The sequence below is a fragment of the Schistocerca gregaria genome, chromosome X (genome assembly GCF_023897955.1).
Source record: "Schistocerca gregaria isolate iqSchGreg1 chromosome X, iqSchGreg1.2, whole genome shotgun sequence".
In the NCBI taxonomy this organism is placed as follows: domain Eukaryota; kingdom Metazoa; phylum Arthropoda; class Insecta; order Orthoptera; family Acrididae; genus Schistocerca; species Schistocerca gregaria.
Window position 1 is genome coordinate 504048106 of NC_064931.1, and position 22187 is coordinate 504070292.

General features: G+C 39.8%; 1 protein-coding gene across 4 annotated transcripts in view; it reads left to right on the forward strand.

Moving 5' to 3' along the window:
- The window catches only part of LOC126297705 (protein unc-79 homolog), an 810295-nt gene that overhangs the window by 473786 nt on the left and 314322 nt on the right, over positions 1-22187 (forward strand). For all 4 annotated transcript variants that reach the window (XM_049988834.1, XM_049988837.1, XM_049988836.1 and 1 more), the window contains exons 32-33: positions 6268-6440; positions 6732-6910. In XM_049988834.1, coding sequence (XP_049844791.1) covers positions 6268-6440; positions 6732-6910 — 352 coding nt within the window. The remainder of the gene's footprint in view (positions 1-6267; positions 6441-6731; positions 6911-22187) is intronic.

Below are 22187 nucleotides of genomic sequence, written 5' to 3' on the forward strand. Positions count from 1 at the left end.
ACTAACGGAGGACATTTTGAACATTTCCTGTAACAAAGTGTTGCTGGTACGTTGTGCTGCTGTGTGTTTCCATTCCATGATTAATGTGATATGAAGAGAAGTAATAAAATGAGCTCTAACATGGAAAGTAAGCATTTCCAGACACATGTCCACATAACATATTTTCTTTATTTGCGTGTGAGGAATATTTCCTGAAAGCTTGGCCACACCTTTTTATAACACCCTGTATACAACAAAAAGTAAGGGATAAGATGGAACATTGTGGAAACCATATGTAATTAGTTGCAGCTGGGTAGTGCCTATTAGTTTCATGCACTTCTGTTTCCCATTGACATCCTTTGTTTCATGCCCGAGATACATGAGTTGAACCATTTTGTAGCATTTCCTGTTACACCATAATATTCTAATTTACATAAAAGTATATTGTGATTCTCACAGTCAAATACATTTGACAGATCATAAAATATTCCAGTAGCCTGTAATTTTTTGACTGATAAATTAAGTACATTACTGCTGTATGTGTAGATAGCATTCTTAGAACCCTTTAAAAATATGAACTGTCACACTAATAATATATTATTTGTTGTCAGGTAGTTAAGAAGCCAGTTGGCTATTACACTTTATAAAATTTTCAAGAATGCTGGCAAAATTGAAATTGGGTGGGAATTTGTCGATACTTGTTTATCTCCTTTCTTAACCAAAGACTTAACTTCAGAATACTTCAGTCACTCAGGAAATGTTTCATTAATAAATGACAGCCTGCACAGAAAATGTAAAGTCCACATTGGAACATGTGTTGTGAATATTATGAAAAGGATAGATTTATACTCACCTTAAGAATGACACATTGAGTTGCAGACAGGCACAACAAAAAGACTGTTACACTTTGAGCTTTCAGCCAAAACATTCTTCAGAAAGTAAAAGGAAAAAACACATCTTTCACAGAAGTAAGCACACTTCATACACACATGACTGCTATGTCCAGCCACTCTGGGAAAAATAGAGCTGTGTTGAATGGAAGCAGCTGTCTGGAGTGGGCAGTGAAGGGGGAGAGTTAAAGGGTACAGATGAGGGTAGAGAATTCAGCACTACATGGTGGAGTGTGCAAGGACTAAATGGTTTCAGGACAAAGCTACCAGGCACAGTGTCTTGAGGCTGTTGTGGAGGGAGGGGGGCAGGGAGAAGAAAAGGAGAGAAGGGGAGAAGACTGGTGGGTGTGTTGGTGGAGAGTGGTGTATAATGAGGTTGAGAGGGCATGTACTGGGAAGGGATATGATAGAAGGGGAGCAAACTGATGGGTAAAGGGTGTAGGGATAGTAGGTTATACCGTAGATAGAGGTAGCGATGATTTTGGGAGCAGAGAATGTCTTGTAAGAATAACTCCCATCTCTGCACTTCAGAAAAGCTGGTGGTGGAGGTGAGGATCCAGATGGTATGGGTTATGAAGCAACAATTGTAATCAGGCAAATTATGTTCAGCTGCATGTCGTGCCACTGGGTGGTCCACTTTGTGCTCAAGAACAGTTTGGCGATGGCCATTCGTCCTGGTGGATGGTTGATTGGTAGTCATATCAATATAAAAAGCTGTTCAACAGTTGTAGCAGAACTGGTATATGACATGGCTGCTTCCACAGGTGGCCAAGACTCCTGTCACAGCCCTGTGAAAGCACCCATGTCATGTGTACATACATATTCCACAAGCCATCGTACAGAGCACAGCAGAAGATACCCTGTAGCATTACTAGTGTTTTCCTTTCCTGTTCCACTTGCACATAAACTGAGGGAAAAATAACTATCTACATGTCTCCATTTGAGCCCTAATTTCTTGTATCTTATCTTTGTGGTCCTTATATGAAATATATGTTGGCAGCAATAGAATGGTTCTGCAGTCAGCTTCAAATGCTCGTTCTCTAAATTTTCTCAGTAGAGTTGATTGAAAAGAATGTTGCCTTCCCTCCTGGTATTTCCATTTAAGTTTCCGAAGCATCTCTGTAATACTAGTGTGTTGCTGGAGCTTACTGGTAATGAATCTTGCAGCCTACCTCTGAATTGCATTGATGTCATTCTTTAATCTGTCCTGGCACAGATCCAAAGCACTTGAGCATTACTCAAGAATAGGTGGCAATAGGATCCTATATGTGTCCATCTGTACAGATGAACCACACTTTCCTAAAATTCTGCCAATAAACTGAAGTCGACCATTCATCCTCCCTACCACAATCCTCACATGCTCATTCCATTTCATATTGCTTTGCATCATTACACCCAGATTTTAGACAATGCAGCTATATCCAGAAGGAGACTAATAATGAAGTATCTGAACATTAAGGGTTTGTTTTTCCTACATATCTGCATTAACTTAAATTTTTCCACATTTGCAGCCAGCTGCCATTCATCATACCAACTACAAATTTTGCCTAAATCATCTGGTATCCTTCTACAACCTACAGTCACTCAACAGTTACCTTCCTGTACACTACACCAGAATAAGCAAACAGCTGCAGATTGCTGCCCTCCCCGTGCACCAGATTATTTATGTATATGGAATAGAATAGCAACCCTACCACACTTCCTTGGGACACTCCTGACAATATGCTTGTCTCTAATGAACACTTACCATTGATAACAACATACTGGGCTCTGTTGCTTAAGAAGTCTTCATGCCGCTCACATATCTGGAACATATTCCATATGCTCATACCTTCATTCACAGTCTGTAGTGGGGTATCATATCAAATGACTTTGGAAAATATGAACTCTGCCTGTTGCCCTTCATCCATTGTTCACACTACATAATGTGAGAAAAGGGCAAGCTGAGTTTCACACAACTGATGCTTTCTGAAACCATAAAGATTTGTGGACATAAAATTCTTGGTCTCAAATAAATTTATTATATTCAAATTGAGAATATGTTCAAGAATTTTGCAACAAATCAATGTTAAGGATATTGATCTGTAGCTTTGTGAATCCAGTTTTTTGCAGTTCTGATAAGCAAAACTCTGTGCACTTTTTTTTCCAGTCGCTTGGGACTTTGTGCTGACTGAGAGATTTGGAATAAATGCAAGCTAAATAAGGGGCAAAAGGCATAGAGAACTTTTTGTAAAACTAAATCGGGATGCCTTCTGGACCTGGCGGATTATTTATTTTCCACTCTTTCAGTTGTTTCTGTTCCTGAGGTGCTTATTACTATGTCATCCCTACGATAGTCTGTTTGATGATCAAACAACAGTATGTTTATGTTTGTAAGACTGTCCTCCATGAATATGTGAAATTTAAAACTTCTTTGCTACCTTCAACTGCCACACCACTCTGCTGCAATCATCATACAGCTTTTTATATTGGTATGACTACCAACTGGCTGTCCACCAGGATCAATGGCCACTGCCAAACTGTGGCCAAGAACAAAGTGGATCTGCCTTTGGCACAAGATGCAGCTGAATATAACATGCCTGATTATGATGGCTACTTCACAACCCAGACTATCTGGATCCTCCCTTCCACCACCAGCTTTTCTGAAGTGCATGGATGGGAGTTATTCTTACAACACATTATATACTCCCAAAATCAGCCTGGCCTCAACCTACAGCAGCCCACTGCCCTACACTCTCTCCCCAATGGTTTCAACCCCCGTATTGTAGCAACTCCCAATTCACATACCCTCATCCTCATTATACACTGCTCTCTGCCAGTGCACCCACCTGTCTTTTCTCCTTCTCTGGTTCTCTTCTTTTTCGCTGCCCATTCTCCCTCCCTCCCCCACAGCCTCAAGGTGTTGTGCCTGGCAGCCTTGTCCTGAGACCATGTCATCCCTGCACTCTCTACCAGGCAGTGCTGACTTCTATCTTCTCCAAACCCCCCCCTCTTCCACCTGTACCCTGCTATCCATCCCCCTTTGCTGACACTCCAGATTGCTGATTCCATCTGACACACTTGCATTCTGCCAGAGTGGCTGGAGATAGTGGTCTTGTGTGCATGAACTGTGCTTGATTGTGTGAATTGTGTGTGTTGTCCTTTTCCTTTATGAAAATTCTCAATGTGTAACAGTCTTTTCTGTAAGCCTGTCTGTAACTCAACATGTCTGCTTTATGGTGAGTAGCAATTAGACCTTTTCATTATATTTTAATGTAACTGGAAAAATAAGCAGCCGGTGTGGCCTTGCAGTTCTAGGCACTTCAGTCTGGAACCGCATGCCTGCTACAGCCGCAAGTTCAAATTCTGCCTCAAGCGTGGATGTATGTGATGTCCTTAGGTTAGTTAGGTTTAAGTAGTTCTATGTTCTAGGGGACTGATGACCATAGATGTTAAGTCCCATAGTGCTCAGAGCCATTTGAACCATTTGGAAAAATAAAAATAAAAAATCTACTCAGCAAGCAGTGGTAGGAGAGTAAACATATGAAGGTGTTTGAATTTGCAAGCTTCCAGAGCCAGTGTCTCCATCTTCTAGCAGTAGGATAAAGAGTTAGGAAGAGGGGTGAAGGAAAATGAGGTTTAGGAAATTGGGTGAGTTCAGGAAAGTCACCCAGAACCCCAGGTCAGGGGAGACTTACCGGACATCCTTCCATTTCAACCCTTCTGGTGGAAGAAGAAGCCACTGGCTCCAAAAGTTTGAAAATTCAAGTACCTTTGTATGTGCATTCTCCTACCATTGCTTGGTGAATAGATTTTTTTATCTATTCTGTTACATGATATTTTCAAAAACAATTATTTTTATTGTTATATTGGCCCATGTGGCCATCATACTTCTTATGTAATCCTCTGTCCATCTTTGTTGCCGTCTATCTTGTTCAAACTGTCATCTGTTTTCTACCTTATGTGCTAATCTGTCAATTTATTTATCTATATCACCTATGTTAATCAACATATTGCCTATAAATCTATTCCACTACTGATTGATATGTGCAACACAGGGTCTGTTGAAAAATGTGGTCTTTTTTATGCATAACATAAGAGAATAAGATGCAATAAGAAGTCCACTTGTTTACTCTTCAATTTGTCTTTGCCTCAAAATTGTCTAATTAATACATATTGCTATTATTTATTTTCTGGCAAATCTTTCCAACAATTTTTGTATATACAAGAAATCAAAAGAGAAATAGACAGCAGTCATTTGCATTTATCTGAGCTTTTGGCCATAGACAACGCATTTGTTTTCTGCACATTGTAGGCACTGTAGCAGCAATTATAGATTGTGAATACTGGGAATGAGCATGTGTGGGTTGGAAAATCTGTGCAAAAGAATCATCTTTTTCTGAATCTGGCTTTGCTGATGAGTGTATGTGTTATCTCATTGGAAGCCAAAAGGAATCTTGTTGTGTCTTGAACAGCACTCCATTCTAATGACTGGGTATATCATCAAAGCTAAGTTTTGCTTAAGTCTCAGAACTTCTACAGAAGTTGACCACATCACTGGCACATTGACACTGAACTGCTGTTGCAGCCAACTGCACTTAGGACACAGTGTGCTTTGACTGCTGTGACAGTCTACTAGAGGTAAAGGCTAATAGTAACTTCAGACTTTTTGCATACATTGCAGTTATTGATAAGGAAGTACTGTCTGAAACAGTGGAACATATATTCATTCAGAACTTGATAAGATTTCAAAGGACTGGATGCTAACCGTTGAAATGTATTTTTGAACAGTAAACAATTAGGGCCTGATGTGAAATTTGTCTCTAGCTGACTGGGACTGGATTCTAAGATTCCAACTGCTGAAATATATTTTTGAATGGCAAACAATTAGGACTTAACATGAAATTTTACTCCAAAAGTTCAAGGCACCCATATAAAATATTTCATATTCTTAGACTGCTTATGTAGTGATAGTGTGTATGTAGTCACTACCATTTTGAAGATTATAATCAGCAGGAGAGGCACTTGATCTACACAATGTTTTTATTAAGGGTAGGCCACAAATAGCAACTGCAAATCTGGAATTGCTATAGTATCAGTATGATACTGATTCACTCCTCACTAACACAGTTTTAGAAATGTCTTCTGTGTAATGGATGAATTAACTTGTCTCTATCTTTATCATTTGTTTTAACTATTCAAATGTCAAGGCTGCCAAGCAAATAGCAGTAGTATCAAGAAACTTATTATACTACTTGGAAAGGGTAAAATATATTGAAACTACTAGTTTCTGTACTACTTGATCTACTTTATGGTTCTAGAGTTTCTAATACTCATATTAAATGCACCAGTCTTAACCACAAATTTTACTGGTTGTAATAACAAATAAATTGTTTTTAATTGTATGTATGTTTTACAGAATCTTGCAAATTACAGTGGAAAACAAAATGCACATGGGAACTTAAAACCATTGCTGACATTCAATTCAGGAAATTCTACCCATCAACAATCAAATAAGTCATCTAATAATAGTAACAATTCTGTTGTTACCATGTGTAACTCTTCTGCAGTCACAACTCCTGAATCATATAAGTATGTATAAGTACCAAACCATCATGACAAAATTTCTTCCATTGTACTTCCAACTATAAAAAATCTTTTAGTACTGAACATATTACATGATTTTTCTTGCTATTTGATAATTTCCCAAAATGTTCACTCATATTGTTAAACAATGTTCTCTATTCTGATTTGTTCCTCGTATAACCAGAAGGTGTCGATTTGCCCCTTCTCTTAATATACAAATTGATTTAATGAATTAAATAAAATTTAATTTTTTAGGTTTTGAATTATAACATCTAATGATATTTTTCTGATGTATAGAGCATGCAGTCACAATAGCACAGAAAATCAGCAGTACAATTCTATAACCAGATCACTTGGAAAGCAAAAATGCTTGTATGAACTGACAAACATAAACATGCTAGCACAGCAGCTGCCATGGCAAATTGATATTCCCAAGCAGACAGAACGACTTTTGCCTATTGGAACAGCACGTCTTGGTGAGTTCATTTCAAAATGAGAGTTACACTTTTCACAACACTTGATAAATAATTAATCGTTACATTCATTCCTTTTTTTTTTTTTTTTAATGAACACTACAACTTTATGATACACTGATGTTAGTATTAACAATGATATAATGCATATTGTAAGTCAATCTGTAAAGTTAGTCACTGAAATATGAATAATATATCCTATTTCTATTGTGCCACTGCTCTTTGTTGCTACTCCTAATACTGGATTACATGTTTTTATACTATCTAACTGCTCTATGGATTTTTTTAAAATAAACCTTTTCACATTGCCATGCCACAGCTTTCACTACTGCTGTTATATTCCCATTCTCTACGCATATATTTAAATACTGACTACATTATCTACAGTGTATACTTGTAATACAGGACAAGTCAGCTTAATCTAATGTCTCAAAATATTTAGCTTCGATATTAAGTTGACCACAGCATTGGCATACAAAAAAGATATGATAATACAATAAATTACATTTATCTGTAGTTTTATATTAATTATAAATATTATTTTCATACACTCATTAACCCAGGTAACTACAATATATACATAATGATAATAAAACATTCCCATTTATTTAAAAATATGCTTGTCTACATTTTAAAATTCTTTTTCCACTAATTAATCCTTATTGAGTTACTGGATTATTTTCTTAGTCATACCATCCCACAGATTCTTAGTTAGAGGCTTTAAGAATTGTACACATGAGTATCAAGGATTGCCTTCAACAACTCTCATTCTTTGTGGTACACTTCTCAACTGGTCTTTATTTCTTGTGTCATATGAATGGATATCTGCAGGTTTTTTTGGTAATGTATTGCCTATTATTAGACAAACTATTGTTATATATACACATGGAGGTATGTAGGAATGTATGTATGTGAATGTAGGCTTTCCTGGTGATGAAATCTTCTGAGGCTTCCATCCAGGTAGCTGCATCAAAAATCCGCAACGTTTCAATGAGTATCATTCTCATCATCTTATAGCAAAGCATCATCATCTTCACCAGAAGATGATGAGAATTACACTCATCAAAATGTCGTAGATTTTGTGATACAGCTACTCAGATGGAAGCCTGAGAAGATTTCATCAGTGTATGTATGTATGTATGTATGTTCCACATCTCCTCCTAAATTACTGGATCAGTTTCAACCAGACTTGGACCACATAAAGCTTATTATCTGGAAAGAACACTGAGTGGGTAAGAACCCCGTATCTCCTATAGGGGTGGAAGCGACACAGAGGTAGACAAAGAGAGGGACAAGAAGAGATGGACAGACAGAGATGAGTGGGAGGGAGGACGATGGGAGAGGGCTGGACAGAGAGCAATGGGAGAACAAAATGGTCAGAGAAAGTGGGAGAGAGGGGGGGGGGGGGGGGGGGGGAAGCAGATGGATAGGGAGAGGGGGTATGAGGAGATGGACAGAGAGAGGCAGGGGAAGTACATCTAATTGACAATTTTTGCAAGAAATTTTTTTCTGTCTACCTGTTTCTGGGACTTCTTGCTCTTCCATTCAAATATGGTGCAAGGGAAGACTTGGTATGTAAATGCCTCTGTGCTTGCTGTAGTTAGTCTAATCTTTTCTTTGTGATTGCCATGGGCATCTGTAAGTTTAATATGTGTCTCCAAAATAATAATAATAATAATAATAACAATAACTTTGCTATTAAAAAGAAAGGCTGAAACTGCCATTTCGAATGAACGTGTCTTAAACTTATAATTTGTAATCAGTTCATTAAAAATTAACATCTCGTGTGTATTCCTAGATGCATCAATTAAAGTTTGTTCTTGAACATTTGTAAATTGGTGTTCTTGGGACTGTGTGCATCTCATTTAGCTTCAATTGTTTTCCAGTGCAGTTTCTTCAGCATCTCTACAATACTCTCCCTTGGATCACATTTCTGTTATTGCTAGTGGAGCTTTCCCACAGAATAATTCCATACTGTAAGTATGGTTCAAAAGGGCCATGGTATACAATACCCACAAGTTGTTTATTGGTATAATGGGGAAGATGTTTCATAATGCACATTACAGTGTTTAAATTACAGCAGACTTTGTCTAAATATTTTCTCCATTGGAGCTTATTTTCTGACACAGTTTCCAAACATTTTGCACAGGTACCTTCTTTCAGTCATTTCTCATCTACTGGGTGTACATTAATAAAACTGGCAAACTGTATGGATGGGTTCTTAACTGTAAATGGAGGAAAAAAGGTCCTATAAACATGTGCCTGGAAGTGCAATGTTGCCACTTTGGCTAGGAACTGACAAATGAAATTACCTCTTACCATGTGGCATGTGTTCCTTGTGTGTTGCAGTCAGTATGATTGGTGCAGCATACAGTAACCAGCAGAATGGTCTGGTATTCAAATTGGGGACAACCCAAGATGGTGTTTGTGTATGGCCACACAGATGGAAATGCTGAAGAGGTAGAAACCAGTCATCCATATCTAATGTTCACACAGTCTGCTGCCTCCCTGCTCATTCGTCTATCTGAAATGACCCATGATCACACAAATGCCTAGAAAGGGCTTGAAGTGTTGTTTGATGTGGTGTTCCCAACACGAATACTGGACCTTCTGCTGCTAATAATACACTGGGTCCATCACACAGCCTGCAACACAACATGGCACATGCTCAGAAGAACTTTCATTTACCAGCACTATCTACCATGGCAATGATGCATTTGTAGATGCATGTTCATAGGACCTATTTCCAGTCAGGAATATGTCCCTGCAGTTTGTTGATTTTATTAATGTTCATCCTGTATAAATACACTATTGATCAAAAGTTTTTGATCACCCTTGATAAGAAACATATACTTTATTTTAATGTGCAAATACATTATAAAAACTAAATAGATGAACAAAATAAGTGTTTTCTCTCTGTGTCATTAAGTAGAATATAGTATGTTTTAGATTTTGGCCTCTTCAAAGTAGCCACCCTTCACCCACATAAGAGCTGCACAAACTCTTTGTATTTTGGATGTAAGATTTTATAGTGCTTTTGCAGATATTTTAATCCAGCATATATGTAAATTATTCTATGTATCTTCAACATTAGACTACCTCGTTTTTCTAATCTCTCAATCAAGTGCTTCCTATAAGATTTTAATGGGGTTTAAGCCAGGTGACTGTCTTGGCTAAATCATATTCTTCAGATGCCTACATTTCTCTTTCATATTGACATACCCTCTGTACAGTTTATAGACATGTTTGGGATCATTGTCCTGCTGCAGCATAAACCCACAACCGGTAAATCTCTTGGCAGGTGGAACTGCTTTGTTGATCACTCTCCTGTGATATCCTTTCTTCTTTAATGTTTGATTAATTCTCACTACATCACTGAATTTATCACCTACAAAACACCTCCAGACCATGAATGGTGTTCCACAGTACTTCACCATTTGTATCACACACTGACTCTTCATACATTCTCTACAAAGTCAGTTAACAAACAGTTGCTGATGGCTTCCAAATATTTCAAACTTAGATTTGCCTGTGAATAAACCTTAGACCATTGCTGCATGCTCCAGTTTTTATGCTACTGCAACCATTGCTATCTTTTAACCATATTATGTTTGCATATTTAAGATATTTTGCCCACTATGCGGCCCTTTAAACCTTGTTTACAAGGACAGCATAGCAATGTCAAGAGAGAGATTGGAGCAGCTTGCATACTATGTACTTGCTCACAAATTTCAGGTGTAGTATGAGTCCTCTGATGGTTAATTTGTACATGCATAAATTGATCTTCCCAGTATGATATTATTCAGGGTCTTACAGATCAATAAACACTTACATTGTTACCAGTGTGCTTGAGCTATTGCAATGTATATGCCACTGTAGACTGAACTATGTCAACGTTTCTGCTGCTGCCTTACTAAAATAGTCTTCCTGATACCAAGCTACCATTACAGCATATTTTTCAATTCCAGACTCCTGCTCCTGTCTAATTAGGTGGTAATATGTTATGAACCTCACAAAGGAACCTCCCCATCACCCCCCCCCCCCCCCTCAGATTTAGTTATAAGTTGGCACAGTGGATAGGCCTTGAAAAACTGAACACAGATTAATCGAGAAAACAGGAAGAAGTTTTGTGGAACTATGAAAAAAAAAGCAAAATATACAAATTGAGTAGTCAATGTGGAAGATATACAACATCAAGAATAGTGTCAACACAGCCAATTGAAGCGTGTCAATTATCAAAGTTCAGGCACTCATGCATAATCAACTTTGCTCTCCAAAATTCCAGGACATGTTCAGATTTGCAGGATTTGACGGTCTACACCCGGAAAAAATTGGAAAACGTTAAAAACATATGCTTTGACAGAGCAAAGGGAAAACTGTATGACTGTGAAACTGTTGCATAAATTTGTTGTAGTTTATGTGACAAACTCTTATGTTTTCATCACTTTTTGGGAGTGCTTATCACATCCACAAGAAAACCTAAATCAGGCAAGGTAGAAGAATCTTTTTACCCATTTGCCATGTGTACAAGTTAGGTGGGTAGACAACATATTCCTGTCATCTGATGCATATGCCATCACCAGTGTCATATAGAATGTATCAGATGTGTTTTCCTGTGGAGGAATTGGTTGACCTATGACCTTCTGATGAAACGTTTTCAGTTCCCAATGGAGAGGCACATACTTTCATCTACTAATCGTACGGTTTTGCAGTGCGGTCGCAAAACACAGACACTAAACTTATTACAGTGAACAGAGACATCAATGAACAAACTGACAGATCATATCTTTGCGAAAATAAATAAAGTAAACTTTTCACACGAGGGAAGACTTGAACTAAGGACCTCTCGTTCCGCAGTTGTTCGCGCTAACCACGGGACCACGGCACTGCTGTGTTGACACTATTCTTGATGTTGCCTATCTTGCACATGGACTACTCAGTTTGTATATTTTGCTTATTTTTTCCATAGTTCCACATAACTTCTTCCTGTTTTCTCGATTGATCTATGTTCAGTTTTTCAATGCCTTTCCACTGTGCCAACTTATAATTAAATCTGAGGGGGGTGCAATGGGGAGATTCCCTTGTCAGCAGGCATACAAACCACTGTATCTATGGCAACAGAGACAAAATGCGAATTATATTCCTCAATCTATTTTTATTGGGAAAAACCAGTAACGAGAATATGCCCAGTGTCAACAAAGTTGCCTAAATAAAAACACAACTAAGCAAGGAACGTAATATGTATCCCATGTTGCATCCTATAGCAGAAGAATACCAAAATAAAATGTTTTCCTCACAAGTCTCTCACTCGAAACAAAATAGTGAGTGGTTGGCATAGCATTACCACAAAGCTGCCCAGCAAGGCAAGACCATTGTTCCATGACACTCTTGAGCCACAGTCCAAAGCTACCACTCCTGACGATCCAGAACTACCAGTAGATGAGTTGCATGGATGTTGTGGCCAGGATGGTGGATCCCTACAAGTCCAAGCAGCGTGTTGAACTGCCTTCTGGCTGGCTGTGTGCTATCTTACAAGACTGGTTGGTGAATGGATCATCTGGGACTAGTTTTGATCATGTGAGTAGCATAGGAAAGTAGTTAACTTGTTGATTGGAAGCTCTGGCACTGATGTTGATCCACAGTTCTTGGGCAATGGGACCTAGTGGCCATTGGCTGAGACAAGAGGCTGTGTTTTCATCTCCAGCAGTGGCCTCAGAAATATGTAATAATCTGCTTTGGCTTTACTCACTGTAATGAAGGCATCCCGAATCTCTTCTGTCATGTGTGATCCCAATGTCACAGGCAGATGGGAAGATGGGAGAGATACTGCAGTCTTCCCCCCCCCCCCCCCTTCCCCAATCCCCCCTGCCCCTTCAGGAGAAATGTGAAGGCTCACCTCGACCTTGGACCTCAGATCAGCTGTTGATCATAACGCCGGTACAGCAGGATGTGCTAGATCCACCTCCATAGGTGTAGCTGCAATAGCAGGAGGACCCACCAGGCATACTGCAGGTGGCAGCAGTAGCAGTGGCAATGGACTGGAAGGCAGACAGTGACCTTCCCTGAGGTCAAATAGAAGAGAAGGCAGCAGATAAGCAGGCCCCAAAGCACGCTGGCGGCGGAGCTAGTTGCTGTGCTTCTGGTTCTCTGTACCACCTACGAGGGTGACAGTTTCCAAGGTGCAGCCAAGGAGCTTGGAGACTGTGGCCACGGCCCACTGGAGATGATTTCTGGTGAACACCATCACCCAAAATGGATCCTGCAGCAAGAAATGAGAGCGATTAAAATGTTTCTGAGCTGGGTGGGAGGGAGGGGAGTGGGGAGGGAACAGATGGACACGGGTCATCAGTGAGGGTGGCCATGTGAAGTTTTTCCACCAGGGATGATTCATCCTGGACTGTGGATCAGTAGGTGGCAAGGAAGAATTTGAGAGCATCGTCCAGGTTGTGCTACTGACACAGTTTGGCTATCTGTGTCTTAAATGTACAAACAAATCTTTCTGCCAAACTATTGGATGCAGGACGAAATGGCACTGTATGGACCAATTGGATGCTGGAAGTAGCATAGAAGGAAGTGAATTCAGCAGACATAAATTGAGAGCTACTGTCAGTTACAATTGTTTCTCGAAGTCCTTCAATGGACTGGGAGAGAACATGGCTGGTACTTGTGGCTGATGTGGAGGACATGTGTGAGACTTATGGGAATCCACTGCCAGTGTCCACTAGGATGAGTCAGGAGAAACCAAGGGAAAGACCTACAAGATCCAGGTGTAAGTGGGATCAAAGGGAAGCAGTTGGAGACCAAGGAAACAGGCAGCAAGTGGACACCAATTGTTGACTTTGACACATAGTACATGCTCTCACCATGTGAGTGATGGCAGCATTTAGCCCTCTCCAATAAACAAGTTGGCAGGCAAGGCATTTCATGAGGACGATATGCCAATATCAAACATGTAAGACCTCCCACTGGTGCAGGGAGTGTGACAGCTCAACCTGCAGTGCTCATTATCCCCCAAGAGAAGGAGGACACCATCTCCAATTGCCAAGTCATCACACCAGTGCCAGTAAGCTTGTACCTCTGGCTGCATAAGCTGACGTGACGTATGACTATCCAAAGTGTTGGGTCATCTGCCACGCACTTGGTGTACAGAGGTTATGTAAATACCATGATGGTGGTGGTGTCATCCAAGAGGAAACAGGTAACTGGATCAGCTTTGAAGTAAGGGTCCTCCCTCCCCACCAGGACCACAGCCCATCACCACCACTCCAGGAGACAAGAGAGAGAAGCTGCATTGGCATGTAGAGTTGTGGCCCAGTATTGAATGTCATATGAATACTCTGTGAGCAACAATGCCCAGCGTTCGAGGTGGTGAGCAGTCCTCATAGGGATGGCTGAAGTGGCACCGAACAGGGAGACCAAGGACTTGTGATCCATGAACAATGTGAAGCAGCAGCTGTAGACAAAGTCACGGGACTTCTTAAATCTTAAAATGGTGGTGAAGGCCTCCTTCTCGATTTGGCTGTAGTTGTGCTGTGCAGGTCAGAGAGTTTTGGAGAAAGACAATTCGCCCTTTGTTGCCATTGACAATGTGAGACAAGACAGCTTCCAATACATAGCCCAATGCATCAACAGCCGAGGTGAGAGGTTTGGGCGAAAGCACACTGGTGTAAGGAGGGCTGATTTCAGATGTTGGAATGCCTGATCACAAGCTCGAGACCATCCCCATGGAGTATTTTTGTGAAGGAGGAGGTGAAGTGGTTCCGCCAAAGCTGAGGCATGGGGAACAAAATTCCTAAAGTAATTGAGCTGTCCAAGGATGGACTTGAGCTGTGAAGTGTCCATTGGTGGTTGAAGCCACCATATAGCTTCACTGTTTTGTGGCAGTGTGTACATAGGTTCCTTGCCAGTTCTGGGGTGGTAGTGCCAGCAATGAAGATGTCATCTAGGTAGTTCCCAGGAACGTCTCAGCTCAGCATCTCCAAATAGTGTTGGAAAATGTGCAGGGTACTTGTGACCCTGAATGGGAGTCAGTTGTAACGAAAAAGCCCAAAAGACATAGTGATGACAAGGATAGACTCTGATTTCTCATGCAAAGCTAGTTGGAGGTAGGTGTCATGAAATGCAATCGTGGCAAATGCTTTTCTGCCCGCCATTTTTGATGGAATGTTCTCAAACATTGGTATGGGGTAGTTGGCAATAATGGGTCATACATTGATAGTGGCTTTAAAATTCCCACAAACCTGAAGAGACCCATTCAACTTTTTGGCAATGATGATGGGCAAAGCCCATTGACAAAAGTGCACTGGCATCAGGACTCCATCTTCCAGGTGACAAAGCTCTATCTGCAGCTTATAATGTAGTGCATATTGTACTGGATGGGCTTTGTGGAACTTTGGAACTGCTGATGGGAGGATTTCAATGTGGTCTTCAAACTCAGAGATCCCTGGAGAGATGTCGAAAAAGATGTCTGAGAATGAGTCCAGAAGCTCTCCCAACTTAGTGTCTGAATACAAGGTCTTGATAGCAGTGTGGAATCATGTAGCCTCAAGGTCCAGGGAGTGGAAGGGGTCCATCTGTAATAAACTGGTAGCTTTGGAGGCAGTAAGGACTGAAATACATGTCATGATATCATACCTCTGTAGTTGGACAATGTTGCTGTAACTCTTCTGAGGGGTTGTGAATGGATGAAGTGGTGGCAATCCCAACTGGTGATGCATGTTCCCATAAATGATGGTGGCTAAGGATCCTGTATCCACTTGAAAAAGGAGAGGGGTGCCATTTAGCTGCACTATCAGAATGATAGCCACCGTTGTGTCTGGAAAAAGCAACTGTATGTACAAAACCAGTGGAATTTATTCTGACTCACCCCCTACAGATTCTGGAGGGTCTAATGTAGTGTAGTCCAAGGCCATCAACATTGACAACTGACAGGCTTTGGCATTATGACCCAATATCCCACAGGCTGTGTAGGTCACCCTATGGAAATGACAATCTCATAGTTGATGCACAACAAAACATTGACTATAAGAGGGCAAATGTTGCTTTTGTGGCCAAAGGTGGGGACCAAGGACCTAGCCCAACAGGATGGCTGCAGCCTTTGTGGTGGAACCTGGCACTGGCGCTGTTCTTTTGATATGTGGCAGGCAAACAGCAAAGATCTGTACTGGCTACTGGAGTGTGGCAGGTGACCAAACTGACTGTTCATGTGTGCTAATAATCGATAAACAAGTTTTGAAGGAAGGATCTTTCAGTTTCAAAAGTCCTGTTTGCATGGAGCCATCTGGGGCATGGACAAAAATCATGTCCTGAATGAGTTCAAACCATATGACTGCTTGCAGTGAGGGTTCCCACTGAAGAACTGACAGTCACAGGAAAGACTTTGAAGAGTAGCAGTCCATTCCCTCTAAGATTGTACTGGGCATTTTTGGCAACAGCAAAACTTGTGCTGTGCCTGTGTGATGTGTATCTGCAAGTCAAAATAATCCAACAGGCTAGATATAAGTGCCTCAGAGGAGAGAGTATAAGGCTCCTTGTTAGAATGAAATTGCTTCAACAGATGATAAATGTCAGAGCCCATATTGGCAAGAAAAATGCATGACATTCTACACCACTAGTGGCATTATGTGCAATGAAATTGTGTTCCAAATGGGCCATGTAGTTTTCACATGGCTCAGTGATTTCACCAAAGTTGGAAAACGCTGGCGGTAAGGCACAGAACACTATCAGAGAGAAGTCTGAGTGTGACCTATGCATCAGAACCTCCAAGGATGGGGAGGAGATCACTCAATAATTAGCTCATTTGTTTCTTACAAGCATTTGAACAGCCCTATGACTCATGCTGAAGGTTTGCCTAAACCTGGAACATCATCTGCAATGGAGAAAAGCAACTGAATGCTTGAATATTGAAAAAAAACTTACTCATCACCACTGCTGTTTGTGTGGTCGCAGAACAAAATGCAAATGTTATTTCTCAGTCCGTTTTTATTTGGAAAAATCAATCAACAAGAACAATGCTGATCTCAAAAAGTAGTGGAAACAAAAACACAATTTAAGCAAGAAACAAAGTATAGTTCCCATGCTGGATCGTATAACAGATGAATACCAAAATAAGATGTTTTCCTCACAAGTCTCTCACTCAAGAAAGACCACCAAAGAACAGAAAAAAACTGCTAGAGGTTGGTCAGCACAGTATTACCACAAAGTTGTCCAAGGAACCAGACCACTATTACACAACACACTTGAGTCACAGTCCAAAGCTACTACTCCTAATGATCTGAGACTACCAGCAAATGAGGCAAATGGATGTTGTATCTGGGATGGCAAATCTTTACATATCCAGGTGGCATGTCAAATGGCCTTCTGGCCAGATGTGTTCCGGCTATATGCCAGTTGCTAGATGGATCTTCTGGGATTAGTTTTGATCACCTGAGTGGTATAGGAGAATAGCCCACTTGTTGATCGTGACCTCAGGTGCTGCCGTCAATCCATGGTGCTCAGGTAGCAGGCCCTGGCGGCCGTTGGCTGAGACATGAACCTGCGTTTTCATTCCAACAGCAGCCTTGGTCATACTGTAAACATCTGCTTTGGTTTCACTCGCTCTGATGAAGGCATCCTGTATCTCTGTTCTGTCTTGGGGGATGCCGATGTCCCAGGTGGACAGGACAGATACTGTACAAACCCACTGCTTGTTGCACATAATGTACTGTAAACTAATGTGGAATGATTGCTACACAGACAGCTGAAGGAATGAGGCCTTCTCAAATGAAACTATCTTAGGCAAAGGCACTTCAATGTTGTTGTGGAAACTCATCAGCAATCATCTATGGAACTACCTGTCAAATACACAGCACAGGCCCTTAGTCTTTGCTTCTTTATATATTTTTTTTTATTATCAGCTAATATACAAAACAAAATCCCTGTTTTAACCTCAGATCCATTGTTGTGATCAAAAACTTTTGAATGGTGGTGCATATCTGTGACCTTCATTTTCTTTGTTATTGAACACAGTGAACATGATCTGTTTTATATTTATAATTGAATCATATGTGTGAGCCATGCACCTTGGTATTTGTTGAAGTAAATGAACTTCTTTCAAGAGTTTCTAGATTTGTTTCTACATTTATTAATGTCATATCATCAGCATACAATATTTTAGTTTTTCTCATTTAGTTCAATATCTTTTATAAAGAGGTTTAACTATGGTGTGTGGATACTTACCTTTCTTAACAGCCTTGAATTCAGATTTGCATCCTGATTCCGTAGTCTCAATTTGTTTTCTGTTTCCAACTTATGGTTTTATTTATTGTGCTGCCTACCCACCCATGACATATATGTTTCAAGTTTTTCAATTAGACATGAATGGATGGCTGTGTCAAAAGCTTTAGAGAAATCCTGACTTATACCAGATACAGAGCTCCATTTGTCTATTGCATCAATAACAAATATTCTTAGGCTAGATATAACTGATTCTGTAGATTTCAATTTTTGGAAACTGTGTTGTACCAGAATCAGGATATTATGTTCCTCTAGGAATCTCATCCATCTACTGAACATCAGCACCTCTAATATTTTTGAGAAACCATGTATCAAATTTACTGACCTGTAGTTATTTGGGTGATCTTTGTCACCTTTTTTGTATATTAGCAGTACTTTGTTTCTGTTCAATTTTTCTTGAAATGCATCTTCTCTGAATGAGCAGTTTGGTACATCTGAAAGTGCTTCAGCCATTTTCCCAGTCACATACTCTCCTTTAGACTTAGGATTTTAGTCTCTGGATGGTTTTTTTGAGTTTATGTTTTCTCACTGGTTCCATGAACATTGATTGGGATGGTTACTCAAGTGTTCTAGGGTGCTTGGACCCCTAATGATTTCTTTCACACTATAATTTTTGTAGAGCATCTGTGAAATTGTTGTTGAAGATATTAGTAATTTTTGTTCCATCTGTGATTATGGTGTTGGTTTTAATTATCATAATAAAATTTAAGTTATTTATGGTCTTTTTACTAAATTTATTGTTATATTCATTCTGCCCTGTGGTAATGATTCTTGTGATTCTTATTTTGGTTTTTGATTCATTGCCCATGTCTTTGGTGTAGTCTCCAGGTGTTATAATGTCTTTCATTTTCAATTTAAATAATAATTATATTAATTTTTCTGGAAATATTGTAATTTTAGCACTTGAAGAACCATATAAGTAGAAAATTCCTAGTTCTTCATTCATTATTTAATAATTTCAAGACCTTTTTCTATGTAAGATGGCAAGTTTATGTATTTACAGTACTCAATATCTTGGAGACTACCTCACTTTGCTTTTGCATATATCAACACTTTTGCCCTTAGTTTTAGGTCTGTGGGAAGAATTAATCAGATGATGGTCTCTTATTATCAGATTGAAAAGTTGTGCTTCATTTATCCCATGCTCAATAACGCATTAAACATCTGATTCTGTTTTTCTCAGGAGCATGTCTACTTTTAGTATTTGTTGCCTGTGTATTGAATGTTTAGTTGCAGGACTTGAATGTCTCTCAATGTTTATGGCATAAAAAATCTTTTATACTAGTGGTGTGCACATAAGAAGGCAGGTTCTGGGGCAATGAGCAGTGTACCACTCGATGCTTCAGGCAGCAGCATCATTGTACCACGTCTGACTGGAGCATTCACATTGTGGTAGAACATTTAGCATTGATTTTTTTGTGTTATTTTAGGTATGATGAGAATACTTAGCCACTGTACTCTTCATTGTGGTTGACATAAAGCAAACACAACAAACCTTATGTTAAGAAGTGACAGCAAAAGATTTCCAACCACATAAATTTTTATAGGGAGATTCAGAAGCAGAAACAATTGCTCAGTGTGCCACTTACTGCAGCATTGTCATTTACCAAGGAAGGCAATGTCTGGAGCATGTGATGTGAACAGAGACAGAGAACATACTGGCATGCTGGAAAATATTTTCTATACCTCGTTGTGCTGAATGCCTCAAGCAGCCACCGTCTTACATGCACACCACTACAAACAGTGGGTAACTGGTCATAACCTTTACAGTCTTCAGTTGTTTCCTCTCAAATTGTTCTCATTTTCTACAGTATTATTTTAAAGGATAGATTGCTGCTCACCATATATGGGAGATGTTAAGTGAAAGACAAGTACAACAAAAAGAGCACTATACATTTAAGCTTTTGGCCAAAAGGCCTTCTTCCAAAGTAAGAAAACACAGACGCACATACACACACACACACACAAAATCCATAGTTGCACAACTCACACATGCATGACCACTGTCTGCAGCTGGTGTGTCTGGCCACTGCAAACAAGAGACAGTGGTCATGTGTTTGTATGCTCTGCTTGTGTGAAAGTGTTTGTTTTCTACTTCTGAAGAAAGCCTTTTGGCCAAAAGCTTAAATGTATAGCAGTCTTTTTATTGTGCTCTCTGTGACTCAGTGTCCCCTCTATACAGTGAGTCACAATCTATCCTTTTCATAATATTGTTGTCGCTCCATCCTAAACTTCTGTTGTTTGACTTTGTTCTCTTTTTCTCATTGAAGTTGCTGACCTTTTGGACTTTAATGAATTGTGTGTGTGTGTATGTGTGTGTGTGTGTGTGTGTGTGTGTGTGTGTGTGTGTGTGTGTGTGTGTGTGGGCGTGCGCACGTGTGCGCGTGTGCATGTGGGGTGGGGGGTATAATTCAGCTGGTACTGCAGTTACAACATCCGTATCTCCCCCACCCCCCCCCACCCCCTCTTTTCTTTTACAGTGTGATTGTTCCAATTCTACAGTTAATGCTTCACTAATTGGTTATGTGTTTGAATCTATATGATCTTCCTTGATTTTAGTGTGTGATGGTTGTGTTGCCATATTAAATGTGATAGCATTAAATTTTAATGCTACAACAGTTGGTTCTGCCTTCAAATCCATGTGTTTGCTTCCTAGGATCTTGGAGGAGATTCTCTTAGGAATTTGTTTATATCAACTACTGTGACATGGAAGTATTGTTCACTTGCCTCCCCAATGTCTTGCTCAGATGATATATGTCATTATTTCCCTCTATCCTATCCTGTTGACATGGAACTGCACACAGTGCCACCTCTACATCTACATCTTTATACATACTCCCAAGTTGTGGTGGAGAGTACTTTGTACAATTCATTTCTACTCAAAAATAGACTGAAGGAAAAGTGGCTATCTATAAACCTCCACACGAACCCTCATATCTCTTATCCTATCTTCAAGGTCATTACATAAATGTATGATGATGACAGTAGGATTGTTTTGCAATAAGCTTCAAGTGCCAGTCCCCTAAATTTTCTCAACAGTGTTCTTTGAAAAGATCATGTTCCCTCCAGGGCTCCCCATTTGAGTTCACAAAGTATCTCTGGAATACTTGCATGTTGATCAAACCTACACAAATCTAGCAGGATGTGTCTGAATTCCTTCACTGTCTTCTTTTAATCCAACCTGATTTGGGTTCTAAAGCTGGGTTGTACTAGTGTTCTATACATAGCCTCCTTTATAGATAAACCACACTTCCTTAAAATTCTCACAATGTCCTCAAATAAATGTAGGTGGATACCCACCGTAGAATCATTGACAGTAGGGTTGTTGGCTGCCCCTCACGTGGTAAGCTATGAGCAGATCGCTCATGTGGAAAGCTATGAGCAGAGAAAATCCCTAACTAATTGTCAAACAGAGAGAGGAAACTCTATTTGCTAGTTCACGTTGTGTGTCTCAAAGTCTGTAATCATTCAGACCAGATCAACAGATACATTGATATACACAGATTCCCAAGATGGCAGAATTTTAGCATGGTGTGACATGCTTATATAACATATAGATAGAAGTCATGCTTCCTACGTCAGCTGTTGGTTGTTAAAAACAAATAATTTATTCCATTATGGTAACATTACTGACCAATGTGACCACTTTTCCATTATAAAGTCTGCATATTCATACTTAGCTTTAACATACCTGTGGACACAGTATATAATTAATTATAATATTTAAAAAAAACTACAAAAAGTATGTTTTTATACTGCTCTTTAATGACCCAATTGTTATGCTGACTAGTTGCAAGATGTGTAGAGTCCTCAGCAGTCCCATTGTATCACATATTGTCAACTGCAAAGACAAGATTAGACTGCCTGCAGACACACAGAGCAACATAAGCACTCATTCCTTCCATGGAACAGGAAGAAACAGTATTGAGTTGTGTATATTTTTGTGGATGTGTATTTTTGCATGTATTCCATGAGCACATCATAGAGGGATTACAATGTTGTTTGC